Consider the following 16,491-nt stretch of genomic DNA (forward strand, 5'->3'; position numbering starts at 1 on the left):
CCGTTGTCGGTTCCTGATTAATATGTCAGACTAAATGCACTTACTAAGGGTTGCACATCTTCAATGTAAGTCGGGACCCCCCCTTTGGCCCACCCCCCCCTTTGGCCCACCTCGCTTAGCTACTACCTTATAACTTTATATCTTAATAACTTTTTTATTCCTCTACTTCTATGCAATCGCCTGTACTAGCAGATTCTATAGATAAATTAGAGTCTTCCTCTTTAATTTCCCGGTCTCCTGCTCCAATTTGGGCCTCTTTTATAGCCTGAATACCTACAAACTTCGAATTTGGACTAGTCCTCACTTTCCGTCTTTTCCGCGGCTCTAACTGCTCTAGTCTAGCTTCCAATTGAGTAACCTGAAGCCTTGTCTGTGCTAGTGCATAGTCCCTTTTATCAAATCCTTTTAGAACCTTCCTAAAAAGCAGCCGCTGGGTTGGAAGATTGCTATTGCCTAATCGGGAAATCGTCTCTACCTGCAACCTTACTTCCTTAGCTGCCTTAGGGGTTTCCCAGGTAACTAGGGATAATGCATGACCTATAAGTGCCTCTGCATCCCTAATAATCTTATTTGCAGCCTCTTGCGGACCGTTATTACTATTTTCTAGCAATAAACGGCTTATTAGAGGCTTAGCCATATTAGGGGGCCATAGACCTGTAGCCTGCCATCCTGCCCTAATATTCCTTGATGTGAGGCTTATCTCCTGTGCCCTAGCATAGCACCGTAAGAAGTTACGCTTTCCAATTGGGTTAGAATCTGTAAGGAGGCTTAAGTTACTAAGCTCCTTTTGGTAGGCGCTCTTTAGGGGGGAGAATATTGATAAATCTAGTGGTTGTAATACATGTGATATATGTGGAGGCAGAAATAAGAGGTGTATCTTATGCTGGAAGCAAAGCCATATAAAATTAGTGGTTTTATGACTCCTATGACCGTCTAATATAAGTAACTGTAGCTCCTGTGGGTCCTGTGGTGCTATAGAGGGGATAAAGACTTTTTCTAGCCATTCTAGGGCTGTAGCATCTGAAGTCCAGCCGTTTTCAGTTGCAGTGAAGTGCTAATGCTCATATAACTTAAGGCTAGTAGGAAACCACTACTGTTGGACTATCTTTCCCTTAAACATGACCAGTGGAGGAAGCGCTAGTCCCTCTACACTAATACACTTAATAAAAGAGGTCCAGGCCTTAGATCCTGGCTGTTTCCGCTGAATAAAACGTCGATTCCTGCTTCCTACTACTATGCCATTAATCCCCTGGCCCTCCATAATCCCAGCTTCATCCATATTCCAGCGATTTTTGGATTTTATAGCCTTGATTTCAGGGACTTCCAATTTTTGGAACCATGCCTTAATTATATTACTTGTGGCACTATTTACACGTGCTGAATTGATCCGTAGTTGCTTCTTAGTCTTAAGAATAGGATTGCGTTTAAGGAATCCATATATCCAGCGTTTTCCAAGTGTAATTGTGTCCCCCCATATCACTAGTAAGCGCTAGGCGAAGTCCTTAATTTGCGTATGCGTAGGGCTAAGCCCTAGGGCTTCCTGGGTTAAAATCTAGCCTATCAAATTCTTTTCTTGGGTCGTAGAAAGCCTCTGCAAATGCGCTGCAGCAATTTGACGTGGTTCGTGGCCTTCAATTCGGTTCCGTAAGGTCCCCTGTGGGATGCCCTAATCCAGACATGCTTTCCGTACAGATTGGCTATTTGCAACTGCATTAAGCGCATCTATAATATCCAATTCAGTATACTGAGGCTTTATAGTGTTAAGAAGACTGTATTAAATTTTTAAAGGTTTTTATAAAAGCGTTGCAAAGTTATTAGAATATAAAGTGGGAGGTATAGTCTAGCGGTGAGTAAAGTGGGGGTGGGCCAAAGGGGGGGGTCCCGACTTACCCCATAGAAGATCAATATCAAAGCAGCCACAACACGATGGGTCTTTTATCTTCAGCAAGCACGCAAATGCGAAGGCATTGGCAATCTGCTGATTTAAATTGACGTCAACGGGGTTGCTGTTGTCTGAAACCATCCTTCTTTTCTTGGATAAGGGCTTTGGTTTCAGGCTGCTTCTAAGGAGAAATCGGCTTCCCTCCACTTATTGACCACCTGCCTCCATTTACGTCGTCCTGATCGCTAGCTGGGTGTAAAACCATTGCTTTACGATAGAGGCTTACTAGTCTCTTGACTACAGATCCCTTGGTCTGCTCCCCATATAAACACAATACGAAACTCTTCTGTTGGAGAGCATTGTAGCTGGAATGAAAGCTTATTTGAGTTGGGTGGGCAGTTTAATCTTAACGTTGTTATCGTTGGGATATCTGCTACTTTGATACTGCGACGGTTCTTGTCTCTGTTCGTCGAGTCATCTTTCACACGTGTGATCGATAAGTGACCAGTGGTCACCTGCACCAACTCTATTGCAAGGGATAACTTGCTAAGTTGCAAGTGTAGTAAAGGCGTCGATATCGTAATCGATTGGCTGTAAGGAAGTTCGTGGTTCCCGACACTTACAAGTGACACATTATCCCGAACTGCTACTCCCCCCGCCTTGTCCTCAAGCTTAATGGCTTCTATAGCTCCTGTCGTTTCTAAAGTACTACTGGGAGATCGCTCCGGGGTGGTTGTCGGTGGAGTGAAAGGTAAGTCTGTGCAGGATATTTCGCGATTTGTTATGGCCTCCCGAATGGGCATGGAGCTCGGCCGAAGTGTAGACGTTGAGGCTGACGGCTGTGGCGACAAATTTCTAGAAAGGGCAGATGATGATGGCCAATGTGCGTGTGGTGACAAGATGCTTTCATTTGGATGGTAGCATATACTTTTCTTAGATCTTAGGGTAGATTGAATCTTGCTGTCTAGTGCTGCCTTCAGCTGGGTTGCAATCAATCCAAGATCTCCGCGACGCTCGGTGGGGACATCTAGCCAATGGGGCAAGATCCATTTAGTGTACAACTTGCCGTGAGTGCGAGGTATATTGAAGCCACGGTGGAGTTCGAAGAGGAGATTGCACAGGTAGCAAGCACTCTTACTCGAGCAGATGACTCTTGGTCGCGGGATGTATGGATGAAGCTCGTAGAAGAAGAGGAGCTGTATTTCAGCGTGAACCTTATACTCTGCTACTTTCTGGCTGGTGGCGGGCACCAGAACCTCAACTGGCTTTACTTGGATGTTTTCGAAAACCCGGCATGTCCTATCCCTGGCAGCACAGACGAGCTCCAATGATGCAGAGTAGTATCGACCAAGCTTGCCAACTGCTTCTGGCAGGTGATGTTTCAAGCTTGGATCTCCCGAGAATGTTTGGAGAGCTGTACTAAGACTCGCTTCTTTGCTAATTTCGTGCGCTCCTTTCACTATGCCGCGAATAATGTCTTCAGCATTGACTCTTTCCAAAGTCAGATCTGATATATGCTCAAGTCTGACGAACAAGACCTTTAGAGCTTGTGCCTTAGCTCTCATGGCCTCGAGGCTACCTTTCTTAAATCCCGGGCGAGCTTTCGTACTCTTATCGTGGAGAGCTTCATTCAGCTGAGTAATAAGGGGTTGTTTTCCAATGGTCCTGCGAGTCCTAGCATGGCGTGACCGTAATCGAGACAAGATTCGATTGCGATCTAAAGAAATTACCTTCTGAAAGAGGGCATCTCTATCTGCGTCTTTTAAATTCTCTAAAGACAAGTCAGCTGGGTGCAGAGGCTCATCTCAGAAACGTTGGTACCTCGCCGCGCAGCCTGCTCTAAGGAGTTAGCAAGAATCTTGAATCCGCTTGTGACTTCTAGAAGGTCTCCAGAATTTGATGCAATCCGAATCGTGACTCCCGTTCCGCTGACATGTTCTTCAACACACACAGCCATTACTTTCAGGCTATCGTCTGAGGTTGCAGATAGGAATGCCAGGTTGCTAGCAATCTCATTCTCGCGCATGATCTTTAATCGATGAGTCGACTGTCCTAACAAGAGAGTGTTCTCTTTCGGCGGCTCGGGGACTTGATTAAGCGTTGCAAGCTGGTTGATGCTACTCTGCAATTGCGCCCAAGTAGTTGAACTTCCCCACATGACTAGTCTTCCATTACTTGGGCATAACTTGAGTGTCGTGGCCGAATCTATAACTGTTCACTTTCAGGAGAGGTCTAGATGGTTGATCGAAGGTGGTGACTTTTGATGACGATAATCAATTTTGCCGTCCTGTTCATAAAGTTTTAAGAAGCCTCACTTAAGGAGCTCGACATGGTCATTTTCAAGCTTGTGCATGAGTATAATATTAAACACGTCCAATTGTCTCGCCGCAGGCCGCCTAGGCTTGGAAATCGGCATCCGTATCCGCGTGCGGGACAAGGTAGCGCCCATGGCCTTGAGTCACATACTTGCATTAGGTTTTTGAACTTGATAGGGTGCGAAGTTTCTCTTGTACTCCCACACTCTTTACTGACACACTCTCTCAACAAATCATGCATTGCCCTAGACTTGCTTCTTTTCTTTTGGCGAATCACGGAAGTGTCTAAATCGTTGATCAATTGCAGTATTGCAAGATGTTGGGATTTGAGGCGTTGTGATAGCTCGAAAAGCATGTCTCTTGATAATTCCAAACGTTGAATTCGCAAGTGACGAATCTTCCTGTGGTCAAAAGATTGGTCGCTAAGTAGTGGTCAGCAATGTTGTTCTCATGCGTTTTGCCAGACAAGACGACCTCCTGGATCTGCTTGTTGTGTTCGGTTGTGTTCTAGATCTTGACTTAGCTGAGATCATGCTTTTTGAGGAGAGAATTCATCATATTCCATACAGATGGGAGCAGCCAAGCAGATCTGAGAACACTACCACTGAATGACATATGGCATGATACAGTATTTTCGTCCAACGGTCCTTGGGATTTTCTGCCCGAGATCACATGTAGCCTGCAGATTCTCTGCGGGTCCATTTCTGCTTCACCTCGCGCGACATATGCCTTGCTACAATGATTGACTCATACGGACTAGGTGGATGCTACTCACCGCTACCACTGTGTCACATCACGTCCAAGGTTCCCTGAGCAATCTATAGCATTAAGTATTGCAGAAGGGACGTCAGATTACCGTCTACATTTTCAAGATCAGTCCCACTGTTACGGACTCTATTCCAGCCTTTTCAACTCCTGAAGACAAATCTCATATATTCTCTTTAAGCTCTCTTCCTAAGCGATTGAAAAAACACTATTTTAGGAGTCCTTTATAGCATCAAGAGGAAATCGAATATAGTTATCAAATTCGTCCCATTTAACAACAAACAATCCTCGCAAATTTGGATCCTTGAGGAGCTTGCAATTAGCTTTGTGACCTTTCTTGTTCCAGCCAGCTACTTGGCACGCCTTATCACACCCATATTAGCATCAAAGTTAATATAATACAAGGAATATCAATGCCAGTCTTACCCTATTGCAATACCAGAAAGACGAGCACTTGCCGCACCGTTGCAGAGAGGCTGCCTTCTTACCGCACCCGTGACACATTCTCATGCTATTAGTCTCTGTTGAGAACTGTTGGAACTGGTCGTTTAACGCCAGCAACTTATCAAGTGACAGTGGCAAGATCTATACGACGTCCCGTTCGGTTAGCGAACGTGATTTAAGCTTGATTGGCAATTACTGTAATACCTTGATCATCCGGGGATCCTCATGGCGGATACCGGGCTCACAGAACATAAATGCGTGGCGCTTTGCGTAGAGAATGGCGACCGTGTACCCCTTTTGAACCTGTCCTGGTGCTAATTCACTGCCTCGGCTATCGGTATAGAAGTATAGCGGAATTGTCGTACCGTCAACATCCTTGATATCCATCTGCAGACGAAGTAGCGAAGCGAAATCCACAATCTCACCAAAGAAGCACTAATGGCGTCGCGGTCGGTATATACCTATACTGCTTCTCTCATAAAACTCCGGGTCGATATCGTTCTCGTCCGGGAGGTCAGTAAACCCGGGGAAGGTCGTGCGGCTCCGTAGATCTGCCAGCTGTCCGGAATGGTTTGGCTTATCCCTCTTCCAAAGCCAGTCTTCGAAGTCCCCCGGTTCAAGTCCCTGTGGGGCTTCATTCACTTTCGTCTTCCACTTCGTTGAGACTCCGAACAGCTCGTACTTCGAGGGGTTCTGTGCTAGAGCCCCGTGCTTAATAGCTTGCGCGCTATCACCACCAAGGGTCGTCTTCCAAACAGATGCCGCCCTCTCCGCGAAGACGCGACCTCTTGCCAAGTCGCTATTGGCGATGACGAGCTGAGCGGCATTGACAAAGGCCTGCGCAAAACCAACGTCCTCTCGTCCTTGCTCGTTATAGAGACGTACCTGTTGATCAAAGTAGCGGAGGGTCCGGAGTGGGGATACCAAAATTCCCTCTGTGCCGAGTTGGTCGATGACACCGTCTAAGCGGTGGATCTCCTCTAATCTCCTGTCGCTTTCCTGGCTCTGCTCTAGCGGTAAGGAGCAGAGACGGCACAAACATGTGAAGCCGAATCTTTCCTGAAGTGCCTGTTGCCGGGCTTTGCGGTTCTTGAAGGGGCCTAGGTAGGTTATTGTAATCTCTTCGCCTTTATTAATGTCTTTTGAGGCATGCACTGTATGTCGTTTGATCTTCTCGTTCCAGTTCTTCTGTGCGTTATTATCGCAAGCGTGGTTGATGCGGCATGCATTTAGGAAGATTGCCCTTTTATCTCCAACGGCTTCAGCAGGTAGGGAGTTTGTTCGAACGATCCCGAGATACTGCTCAGCAGCATTCCTATATGGGTGGATGTTGTGCATGGATAGGAAGTCTCGCCGCTGATCTTTGCTAAGGGCTTCAACTTGCTGGCAGGTGGATGTTCGAAGCCGCTCGCTGCCGACCGATTCACTGACTGTGGCAACGGCCTCTTCAGAAAGAACTCGCGTGCCCTTGAAGATCTTCTCCCTTGCAACGAGACCTTTCCCTCTTCCTGGCACATCCTGCAAGGCGTATATGTAAGAGCCCGAGGCTGAATCCATTCTAATCGTTGATGCCGAGGAGGGTTTGGAATGACCTGATCGAAGTAAAAATTTCAAACACCGTGGAAATAAATTGTGGTTGGGATTCGTAAAGACCTCGTTGATTCATCCAACTGGGATGGGCAGCTTGACGTGCCTGCTGTGCGACACCATCGACCAGAGGATTAGCTGCACCCATGCGTTGATACCCAACAGGATGTACCGTATCCCAATCAATGCCAAACGACAAGTAGGGTTGGTCGGTTTTGTAGGGCCATTTGCGAAGTCCTTCCACAGTGTCCCTGCTGTATGTTCTTAGTGTCAGTATTGGCGAGGATTTGTCGTAGATCTGCGTGTCTTGAGAGTGAAGTTGTTCTCGGCGCTTCACTTGTCCTATATGCCATAGGGTGCATGACTCTGGGTTGAGTCAAAACGATTCACGAACTGATATAGATGTGATTGTTTCCTATACGTGGAATTTTCTGAGAACACTCACTCAAGAGGACATGTTGGGCTATATTAGAATCATTAGCCCTGTAACTAACACTTTAGAGTCCTAACTCTCAGCACACTTATCCTTACCATGGCAAGTAACAATATGGAACACGAAATTGGATACATGCCAATATGCAATCCGAACCAAAGTTTAATTCCAGAGACGGCGCGATTGTCTCAACCCGTCTTCACTATCTACTCCTAATCGTTCTACAACAGAGAATCAGCCTTCATGATCCAGACCTAAAACTAGGGACTCGGGGTTAGGCTTCCTTTCTAGGTTTAAATTCAACTATAACTCCCCTGAAGTGCGCCACTTAGGTCTTTGACATCATCCAAACCTGTACTTCATTGTTGTCGGCGTATCATATGGCCCTGCAGTTGACGATGAAAACCGTTTTAAAAACCGACGCCTCCGTGGCGTTGCCTTTATCAAACATGTGAATGAAGTCGATGATTTTTGGCATGTGGAGTGCGCATACACGGCGCAGATAATGCTTGAGTGGGGTGTCTGCTTGACGGATCCGAATTCCCAGGATGCCCTTAACTTATGTAGACTTCTTGAGTGGAAGAAAATTCTACAACTGTTTGAAAGGTACGCCCGCGTGCAGTGTAATTGATCTGAGATGAGATATAATATTGGGGTAATGTGGGAAGATGCCCTGCTTCCTCCAGTGTTCCCGGAGATGTCTACCTTAAGTGGAATGAGATTGAGCTTAAGTAAAGACTGAGTGTCAACTAGAAAATACAAGTCGATCTAGGGTACACTAAGCAGTTCTCAATAAGTGTATTTTCCTAGTATATATACGCACCCAAGAGCGCTCTTTACCAAAGTGTATAAGCACGTTCAGAAAGGAGTTAATGCACGCCAGTGCCTTTGTTAAGTCATAGCGTTCCCTTGCGCTCCTTCTCTCAATTTCAACTTCTTATACGTGTCCCAAGACAACCTCTCTGCACTTCAACATTTGATATTCATATAGAGTGAATAATAATACTCCGTGAACAGCTGCTATTAGATGACAGCAAAACAAAAATAAGAATATGACTCTGCCGGCAGTATCAAGGTACCAGGTAGATTAGAAACAGTACAAGTACAGTTACTGAGAAGCATATGTCTACGTGGACAGCTGACTGGTCGGAAGACGATGAGGGGTGGTAGAATCACCATATGAACAAGTCTGCAAGAACCCGGATACTTGCTGAGACTCTTGCTTTATATAATATACATAAGACTTAACACGACATCTCTCGCAAATAGAAGAGACTGCTAGAGTCATCACAAGATTGTATACAATTTACCGTTTAACAGGAATTATTCACTATTAAACCTGATGCCAGTGAATGCTATAAAGCCGTCTTACGGAGGTAAACTTTCACTTTCTTGACCTCGACTATCCTATGCCAATATTGCTTCTTAGCTCTCTAGGCCCTTAATAGACGCGATCCTTAAGTCCGCTGCAACAGATCCCAACCACAACTCCCCTGTATAAATACTTCTTTGTGGAATCCCTCACAACTCTCCTTCGAAACCACTTGAACATTCACGATGTAAGCAAAATCAACTTTGACAAGAAGACCTCGGAAGTTGGGACAAGGTTATGCAACCTCTCTAACGAGGAGGAAGCAGATGCGTCGTCAAACGCAGCAGACTCTAACAATGACTTGATCGATAACTCCTTATCGAATTACAATCATCGGATGCACTTGCTGTCAAGAGTAACTTTGCTGTCACGGAATGAAACGGTCGTTTTGATAGTGTGACTATGCAGGAGAAGTGAGGATGAAAACCGACTGGTCGTCAAATGGTGAACAGGAGCCAGGGTCTCAACTTTTACGAAGTCAAAAAGCAGAGCCACGGATGAGTATTGGTGACGATAATCTGCGCCAGTGTTAATTAAGCACAGCAATGTTGGAATATTTCTGATCCCATATGAAGGTTTCAATTATCATGTCTTTGGAATTCGATTTATATAACACTCCGCTTCAACCAAAACCAGAGATGCACCCGCTAGATAAACGCTCACAGCTTTTCATTCGGCCCCGCAATCAAACACTTAATTCCCTTACCAGCCTTTACATCTTTAAACGCCTGCTCTGCATCCTCAAACTTGACCGTTCCCGTGATCAACTTCTTTACATCCACCTTCCCTGACGCTACAAGCTCAACTGCAAGCTTATAGTCTCCACTCCCATACCTGAAGCTACCCTTAGCCGTCACCTCCTTTGTGCACAGTGCCATGATCGGGAACGTAATATCAGGTTTCCCCATCCCGCCTTGCACATACACGCCTCCTCTCCGCACGACGTGGATCGAGGTTTGAATGGATGGCTCCGCACCCGAAGCATCAATCACCACATCGGCACCATCCGCAATCCCAACTTCCTTCAGCAAGCGCGCAGCATTTTCCTCCGCAGACACGCGTGCTGGTGTAAAAGTATGCGTGGCAGCAAACCCAGCAGCAAACTCAAGTCTCGACGGCTGAATATCAACACTCACAACCTTCGACGCTCCATACGCTTTCGCAACAGCACAACACAGCAGTCCCACCGGCCCTGCACCCATAACCACCACGCTCAGCCCAGGCTTGACTTCGGCCTGCTTTACGATATGCACCGCGACCGCGAGAGGCTCAACCAGCGCGCCTTCTTGCAACGACACGCTTTCTGGCAGCTTGTAGCAGAAGTCCTCTGGCAGGGTATAGAACCCTGCCAGAGTGCCGTCAAACGGCGGCGTGGCAGCGAAGTGCATTTCCGGGCACAGATTATAATGGCCGGACAGACACGGCGTGCAGTGTCGGCAGGGGTAACCGGGTTCCATGGCTACGCGGTCGCCTACTTTGAGGGACTTTACGGATTCCCCAACAGAGATTATTGTGCCAGCGGATTCGTGGCCTAGGACCATGGGTTTTTTGAGGATAAATTCCCCGATACCGCCTTCGGCCCAGTAGTGCACATCACTGCCACAGATGCCAGTGTAGTTTACTGCGATCAGGACGTCGTGGGGGGTTTGGACTGTGGGTTTAGGGCGTTCTTCGAATGACACTTCGTAGGGTTTGTTGAGGACGAAGGAGGAGTTCTGGAGGTGGGGTTGTTAGGTGGAGCTTGTGATGAGGGAGTGGTAACTAGTTACGCTGCTGGTTTGTGCCATTGTGAATTCTGCGGCAGATATTTCTCGGAATTGAAGTTCTTCTTGTTCGTAAGGATGTTTTGCAGTTGAAAAGAAGAGCCGTAGAGCAAAGGTGTTGTACCTTTTAATAGTGTCGGAAAACTTGCCCCTCCCGTCCCGTCAAATAGAACCCCGCGATATGAAAGACTATTTTACCCACCTTATCCGCGCCAATCAGCGTCCCAGCTGGCCAAGGTTCCAACCACGTGAGAAGTTTATCGTTCTTTTCGCGGTGAAGAAGTCAAATGCTGGTTCCATATATGGTACGATATTATTGTGAGTAGTTCTTGCTGCCGGTTCCTAAATGTAATGTGGTCTCGAACTGTTTGGCTGAGGAGTGTGGTATGAGGCAAATAAGTCTAGCTAGACTATATTGTTTGTTCGTGAAGCTGCTATCGTGTTCTCTTCATAGGTCCTGTCGGGGAAGCCTTTGGGAAATATCCAATTTGGAGAGAGAAATGTATTCATCCGGAAAAGAATAGTCGAAGAATCTGATAGGCATTCTCATACTTGAAATACCACTATGCCAAACATATCAAAAATCAGCCGACGCAGAGATAGCGTGTTATCCATTCGACCCATTCAACAGCTAATATTGAACTGGGTCAATAGAAATTACTGCAAATGAAGGATCCAATCCAGGAAACAATGAGGACTGCAGACACACCCCAAACGGGACTTGACTGCTTTGCTCCCGCGTTGGAACTGGGGGATGTCGTAGTTGAACTGGGAGACACTGTGCCAACGGCACTACTGACCGTCGTAGTGGTGATGCTTGTAGATAGTATTGGTAAAGGGGAGTGGTGTAGTGATACGGTTGCGATTCCACTAGGTTCGATAGTTCCGGGAGAAGCCGAGAGGAATCCAGTTGAAGTGCATTCGATAACATACCGGCCATATAGGTCCATAGTGGTGACACTTCCTGTGACTTCTGGATGAGCACAACTGGGGATATAGACGCATCTTGGGATGAAGCCGCTTGCTGATGATGTCCCGTTGCAGGAGAAGAGACTCCGACGAGGAGGCTCCAAAGAGACCGGAGTTCCGTTGATGTCCATAATTGTGACGAGAAAACAATGTTTGTAGATTGTGAAGGGTGTTTGTTTGGTGCAATGATGAACGACTCGTGAAGGACTTAAGGTCGTCGTACCTCGGGCTAGGGTTCAATGGGAAAAGGGGGGGAGGGATCCGCAATCTTAGCGCCGATCTCAAAGCGGTGTGGCGCTGCAAAACATTCTGCCACTTCAAGAAATTATTTCTTCGGGATTTCTGCAATCTTCAAAACACCACAAGCCCAACATGGATATTCTGAGAATCCTCTCCAGGGGCACGAAGCAATCCAATAAAACGAAGAGCGAAAATGCATCAACCAAGTTGCCATCCGCAGGAACTTCAGCGAATCCCCAGCTCTACCACGATGTAATTCCAGAGTCAAGAGGGAAGAAGAGGAAGCGCGGGGCAGCGAAAACAGAAGAGAATACTGGAGGCCAGGAGGAGGAGGGAGAAGCTCTTAATTTCTTTGCACCAAAGGCTACCGCTGTAAAATCGAAGAAAAATGCGCCTGTGGAAGATGAGAAGCCGGCACTGGACTCATCCAGCACGGTAGAACAAGTTGCGCCAAAAGGGCTGGACGAGGCGGAATGTCGACAAATATTGCGGTCACATAGACTGAAGGTCACCCTTCTGGCAACCGGCAAACCAAATGACAAGAAGGTCAGGAAGTCGAAAAAGGTGAAGGGCGATAAGAAGGCACAGAGCGCGAAAGAGGAACACAAACAACTGTATCCCCAGCCATTGACGACATTTGGCGAACTCAAGACTACATATGGAATATCTAGGCGGATGGCAGAGAATTTGGCAGATCAAGGATACAAGATACCAACAGAGGTTCAAATGGGAAGTTTGCCTTTACTTCTACAACCGTCGACGGCTTTGGGGGAGTCTGCATCTGAATTAGGAGATGCGAATGTTGATTTATTGTCCATTGCACCTACAGGTAGTGGAAAGACATTAGCATTCTTGATACCTGTGGTGAATGGAATTATACAGAGGCGAAGACAGAACGAGGACAAAGGAGAACATCATTTGGAAGCCATTATAGTGGCCCCAACAAAAGAGCTTGCCAGTCAAATTGTCAATGAGGCCAAGAAGCTCAGTATTGGAACAGGAGTGAAAGTAGTTGGCATGCGCAAGGGTATGAGGCTGACCAGGAGTCAAGATGAGGTGGAAAAGGAGAGCTCTGGCGAGAGTGAAGAGGACAGCGGTGACGAAGCAGAAGAACCCTGCAAAGGGTCTTCTCAACCTGTGTCAAAGGCGGATATTCTGGTCGCAACCCCTGGACTTCTGCTTGGATCCATCTCAACAGGTTCTGGGGATCAGCATACACCTTTACCCACTGTTCAAACTTTGGTTTTAGATGAAGCTGATGTTCTTCTGGATCCGCTATTCAGAGACCAAACGCTCGGCATCTGGAACTCCTGCACAAACCCAGAGCTCCGAGTAACCTTATGGTCAGCAACCATGGGCTCAAACATAGAGACCCTGGCATCATCAACCATCACCTCCCGCCGGTCAAAACTCGATCTTCCCACCACTTCCCCCATCATCCGCCTAGTAGTTGGCCTCAAAGACTCCGCCATCCCCAATATAACCCACAAACTAATCTACGCCGCCACTGAACCTGGCAAGCTCCTAGCTCTCCGCCAACTCTTACACCCCACGTCCTCCGACACCACTTCTCTACGCCCCCCCTTTCCTAGTCTTCACCCAAACCATCCCCCGCGCCACAGCCTTGCACTCCGAACTCTTATACGACATCCCAGCTTCAGCAGGCGGCTCCTCACGCATAGCAGTCCTGCACTCCTCTCTCTCAGACACAGCCCGCAGCTCCATCATGTCCAGGTTCCGCGCTGGCGAGATCTGGATCCTGATCACCACGGACATCTTATCTCGCGGCGTGGACTTCCGCGGCGTCAATGGAGTCGTCAATTACGATGTCCCCAATTCCGGCGCCGCGTACATCCACCGCGTAGGACGTACTGGCAGAGCTGGACGAGGTGGTGGTGTTGCCGTGACGTTCTACACAAAGGAGGATATCGCTTATGTACGCGATGTAGCGAATATCATTGCGGCGAGCGAGAAAGCTGCTGGGAAGGAGGTGGGAGAGAAGCAGTGGTTGCTTGATGCCCTGCCTAAGCCGAGTAAGGAGGAGAAGAAGCGCTTGAAGATGCATGGCGTTGAAGCTAGGCGGGGTGGGCTTGAGAAGGGGAAAGGCAATGAGGGCAAGGGAAACGGAAATGGGAGGATGCAGATTAGCACTAAGAGCGGGTATGAGCGGCGCTTGGAACATAATCGGAAAGGGGCAATTCAAGGAAGTCAGAGAAGGGCTAAGGAGGCTGGGAATGCTGTGGGCGAGGAGCAGGTCGCTGGTGAGGAGAGTGAATGGGCTGGTATTGATGACTGAGAAGTGTTTAGTATACCTTTTAAATCAAAGTATAGGTAGTTAACAATAAATAAATCAAACTATGGTCTGTGTATGAGAGAGAGAGACGTCTTTGGTAAGGAGCTTGAGAGACTAAGTTCATCTTCGTCCGGGGCTTCTCCTGCTGGGCGATAACCAGGTGGCTCGACTACGACCTACACAGCTTGAAAGGTGTAATTGCTATATACCGGAGCTCAAGAGGAAAGAATAACGTAGTGTTTAGGTGCGGGGTGCTCCTTTGGCTCTCGCTTCTATCTCTGGCTTCTAATTACTGCTTTGGCTGCTAGCTGCTCGATTTCTTAACAGCTTGGCAAGATGCTTTCAAAGATAGTACTATTTATAAGCAAGATATAATATTGTTTTGATTTCAATAGGTGGAAAAGTCACGTATCACGTGGCATTCACACAAGTCTCTACACCCCTGTTCACATATAATTAGCGAGGTAATTTTAAGATTCTGGGTCCGTTCAGTCCATTCTCCACTTACCATAGCATACCATACTTCCTCTACCCTCCCTCTAAAATGCGCTGGCAACTTCCCCCGCGGCCTTCTTTTACGGAGGTACAGGCTATAAGTATTGGTGATCTTATAGTTAGCGAGGCTGCAGCCAATCAATACCTCAAGGACAGGAGACCTGGTGACAATACTTATGGCCTGTGCCTTAGATATAGATGCGTTAGCTAGTACGGCTATGATTAACGCCGTACTGTAGAATCGCGTGGGATATAGTTAATAGATAAGGAGCACGAGGAAGAGATTAATGCCGAGGGATCGCTGCACATATTATGGAGTATTATCATCTACCGGCATTAGCCGCATAAACAGATGCCTAATCTGGTCTAGCTCAGGGGTCCGCAGTGGTCATTTTCCGACGTACAACTATACTATACCTACGGGCATAAGATTCTATACATGGCGCCACTGAATTAGATAAGTATCTGCTGTTAATTAATATATTTGAAGTAATATTAACTAAATACAGATTCGCTGCATGCTAGATATCAAAGCCAGCCCTAGTCACATACGAAGCTTTGTCAATACAGCCTTACGCGGCGGTAGCGAAGCCGATGCGGGAGTTGGTAGTATCAAAGACAGAGTAGTAGTGCTCCAAGAACTTCTGGCCAATAATAGTATCCACACCTGAGTCACCACCATCGTTGATCCAGGCATAGTACTTGCCGGAAGTTAGGCCGTAGTAGGTATACTGGGCGGTCGGGACCAAATACTGCGCTGGCGTAAGCACGTAAGTGGTCGACCCAAACTTGATACTGAAGTTCGAGGTCGGCTTTGTAGTAAACAACGCAAGGCCAGATGAGCTATCGGTCTTGCCACCGGTGGCGCTAAGGAACTTGTTGTAGGCCGAGGTCGGGATGTAGATCAGTGTGGTTCCAGTGTCAACAATTCCAGAGGCAGACGATGCGAGGGTCGTTGACCCATACGTAAATGATGCGATGGAGATACCCCAGTACTCCGAAGCATCCCCGCTCGTCAGCTTCGGGTGGTAGGTGAGGGAGCCAGTGTACTTTGAACTATCAGTGCCACCGAGGGTCAACTCGCCGTTGGCATCATCAGTATCGCTTCCAGATTCCGGACTGAAATAGACACCGAGGACCTCGGTGTCGATAGAGCCAGCGCTGTATAGGTTGTCCAGGAAAGTTGGAACACTATCGACGCCATCGACGGTATCCGCCGTAAGATCAACTGGACCAAAACCAATAATGCCATCCACGCCGGTAAAGCCCGTGGCTGTAGAGGCAGCGCCAATCGATTGAGATGCCACACTGAGGCCTCCAAAGCTAACTTTGTCTTTATACTCGGTGCCAGAAAAGGAGCCGCTTCCGTAGCTGACTGACACACTGTCACCTGTAGACTTGCCGGTGGAAGTCTTCTCGCACGAGTCCTGGGCACCACACCAGGTGTTTGAAGCTTAACAACGTCTCAAGTTAGTAGAGCGTTCACAGGATCTTGAAGGTCTCAACTAAGCGACGTACATCCAGTGTCAACGATGAGCTGCCACGTCTTACCACCGATCGAGACCGGGGCTACATAGCTAACGTCTTCGTTTGTCACAGTGCCAGAGCTCACAGCAGGAGAGGCGCTGACTGTCTCGATGCCATTGATATGATTCATGCGGGCCTGGCCTTTGCTGACGATATTCTTGATTGACGTGACATTGGAGACATGCGTCAACGGGAGAACGGCCGTCTTGGCCTGGCGCCGCTCAACAGGCGATGCCGAGACTGCGACGGCAGCAGTAAGAAGGGCAGCGTAGAACATGGTGTTGGATGAGATAAAAGAACTGGTGGGGAAGCGAACGTCTGAGAGTAGAGAGTGAGGATACTAGATGAGGGGAAAGAAAGGCTGTCTTACTTATATGAGGCCTGTCCGTAAAGAATTCTAGTCACC

The 16,491-nt window shown here is 47.6% G+C and overlaps 5 protein-coding genes across 5 annotated transcripts; 1 reads left to right on the forward strand and 4 right to left on the reverse strand.

Annotated features, from left to right (window-relative positions):
• Positions 1 to 2,169: 2,169 nt before the first annotated feature.
• On the reverse strand, positions 2,170 to 4,040 carry LHYA1_G007895 (uncharacterized protein; the record flags this gene model as incomplete). Its single annotated transcript, XM_031152819.1, has 2 exons — positions 2,170 to 3,653; positions 3,704 to 4,040. Coding segments are annotated over 2 exons (1,821 nt in total), but the record flags the coding sequence as incomplete, so codon positions are not given.
• A 1,135-nt stretch (positions 4,041 to 5,175) lies between these two features.
• Positions 5,176 to 6,963, reverse strand: set5_2 (SET domain-containing protein; the record flags this gene model as incomplete). The annotated part of the gene is made up of 4 exons (XM_031152820.1): positions 5,176 to 5,325; positions 5,389 to 5,547; positions 5,611 to 5,714; positions 5,868 to 6,963. 4 exons carry the CDS (start codon positions 6,961 to 6,963, stop codon positions 5,176 to 5,178), a joined length of 1,509 nt encoding a protein of 502 aa, XP_031002237.1.
• Positions 6,964 to 9,457: 2,494 nt separating this feature from the next.
• xdhA_1 (putative D-xylulose reductase A) lies at positions 9,458 to 10,585 on the reverse strand (the record flags this gene model as incomplete). Its single annotated transcript, XM_031152821.1, has 2 exons — positions 9,458 to 10,513; positions 10,568 to 10,585. The coding sequence occupies 2 exons, from the start codon at positions 10,583 to 10,585 to the stop codon at positions 9,458 to 9,460; spliced, it is 1,074 nt and encodes a 357-aa protein (XP_031002238.1).
• A 1,317-nt stretch (positions 10,586 to 11,902) lies between these two features.
• ROK1 (ATP-dependent RNA helicase) lies at positions 11,903 to 14,066 on the forward strand (the record flags this gene model as incomplete). Its single annotated transcript, XM_031152822.1, has 2 exons — positions 11,903 to 13,219; positions 13,299 to 14,066. 2 exons carry the CDS (start codon positions 11,903 to 11,905, stop codon positions 14,064 to 14,066), a joined length of 2,085 nt encoding a protein of 694 aa, XP_031002235.1.
• A 1,064-nt stretch (positions 14,067 to 15,130) lies between these two features.
• On the reverse strand, positions 15,131 to 16,362 carry CARP (Polyporopepsin; the record flags this gene model as incomplete). Its single annotated transcript, XM_031152823.1, has 2 exons — positions 15,131 to 16,011; positions 16,077 to 16,362. The coding sequence occupies 2 exons, from the start codon at positions 16,360 to 16,362 to the stop codon at positions 15,131 to 15,133; spliced, it is 1,167 nt and encodes a 388-aa protein (XP_031002236.1).
• Between the last annotated feature and the right edge of the window lie 129 nt (positions 16,363 to 16,491).

The sequence above is a fragment of the Lachnellula hyalina genome (genome assembly GCF_007821495.1).
Source record: "Lachnellula hyalina strain CBS 185.66 chromosome Unknown contig00180, whole genome shotgun sequence".
Classification (NCBI taxonomy): domain Eukaryota; kingdom Fungi; phylum Ascomycota; class Leotiomycetes; order Helotiales; family Lachnaceae; genus Lachnellula; species Lachnellula hyalina.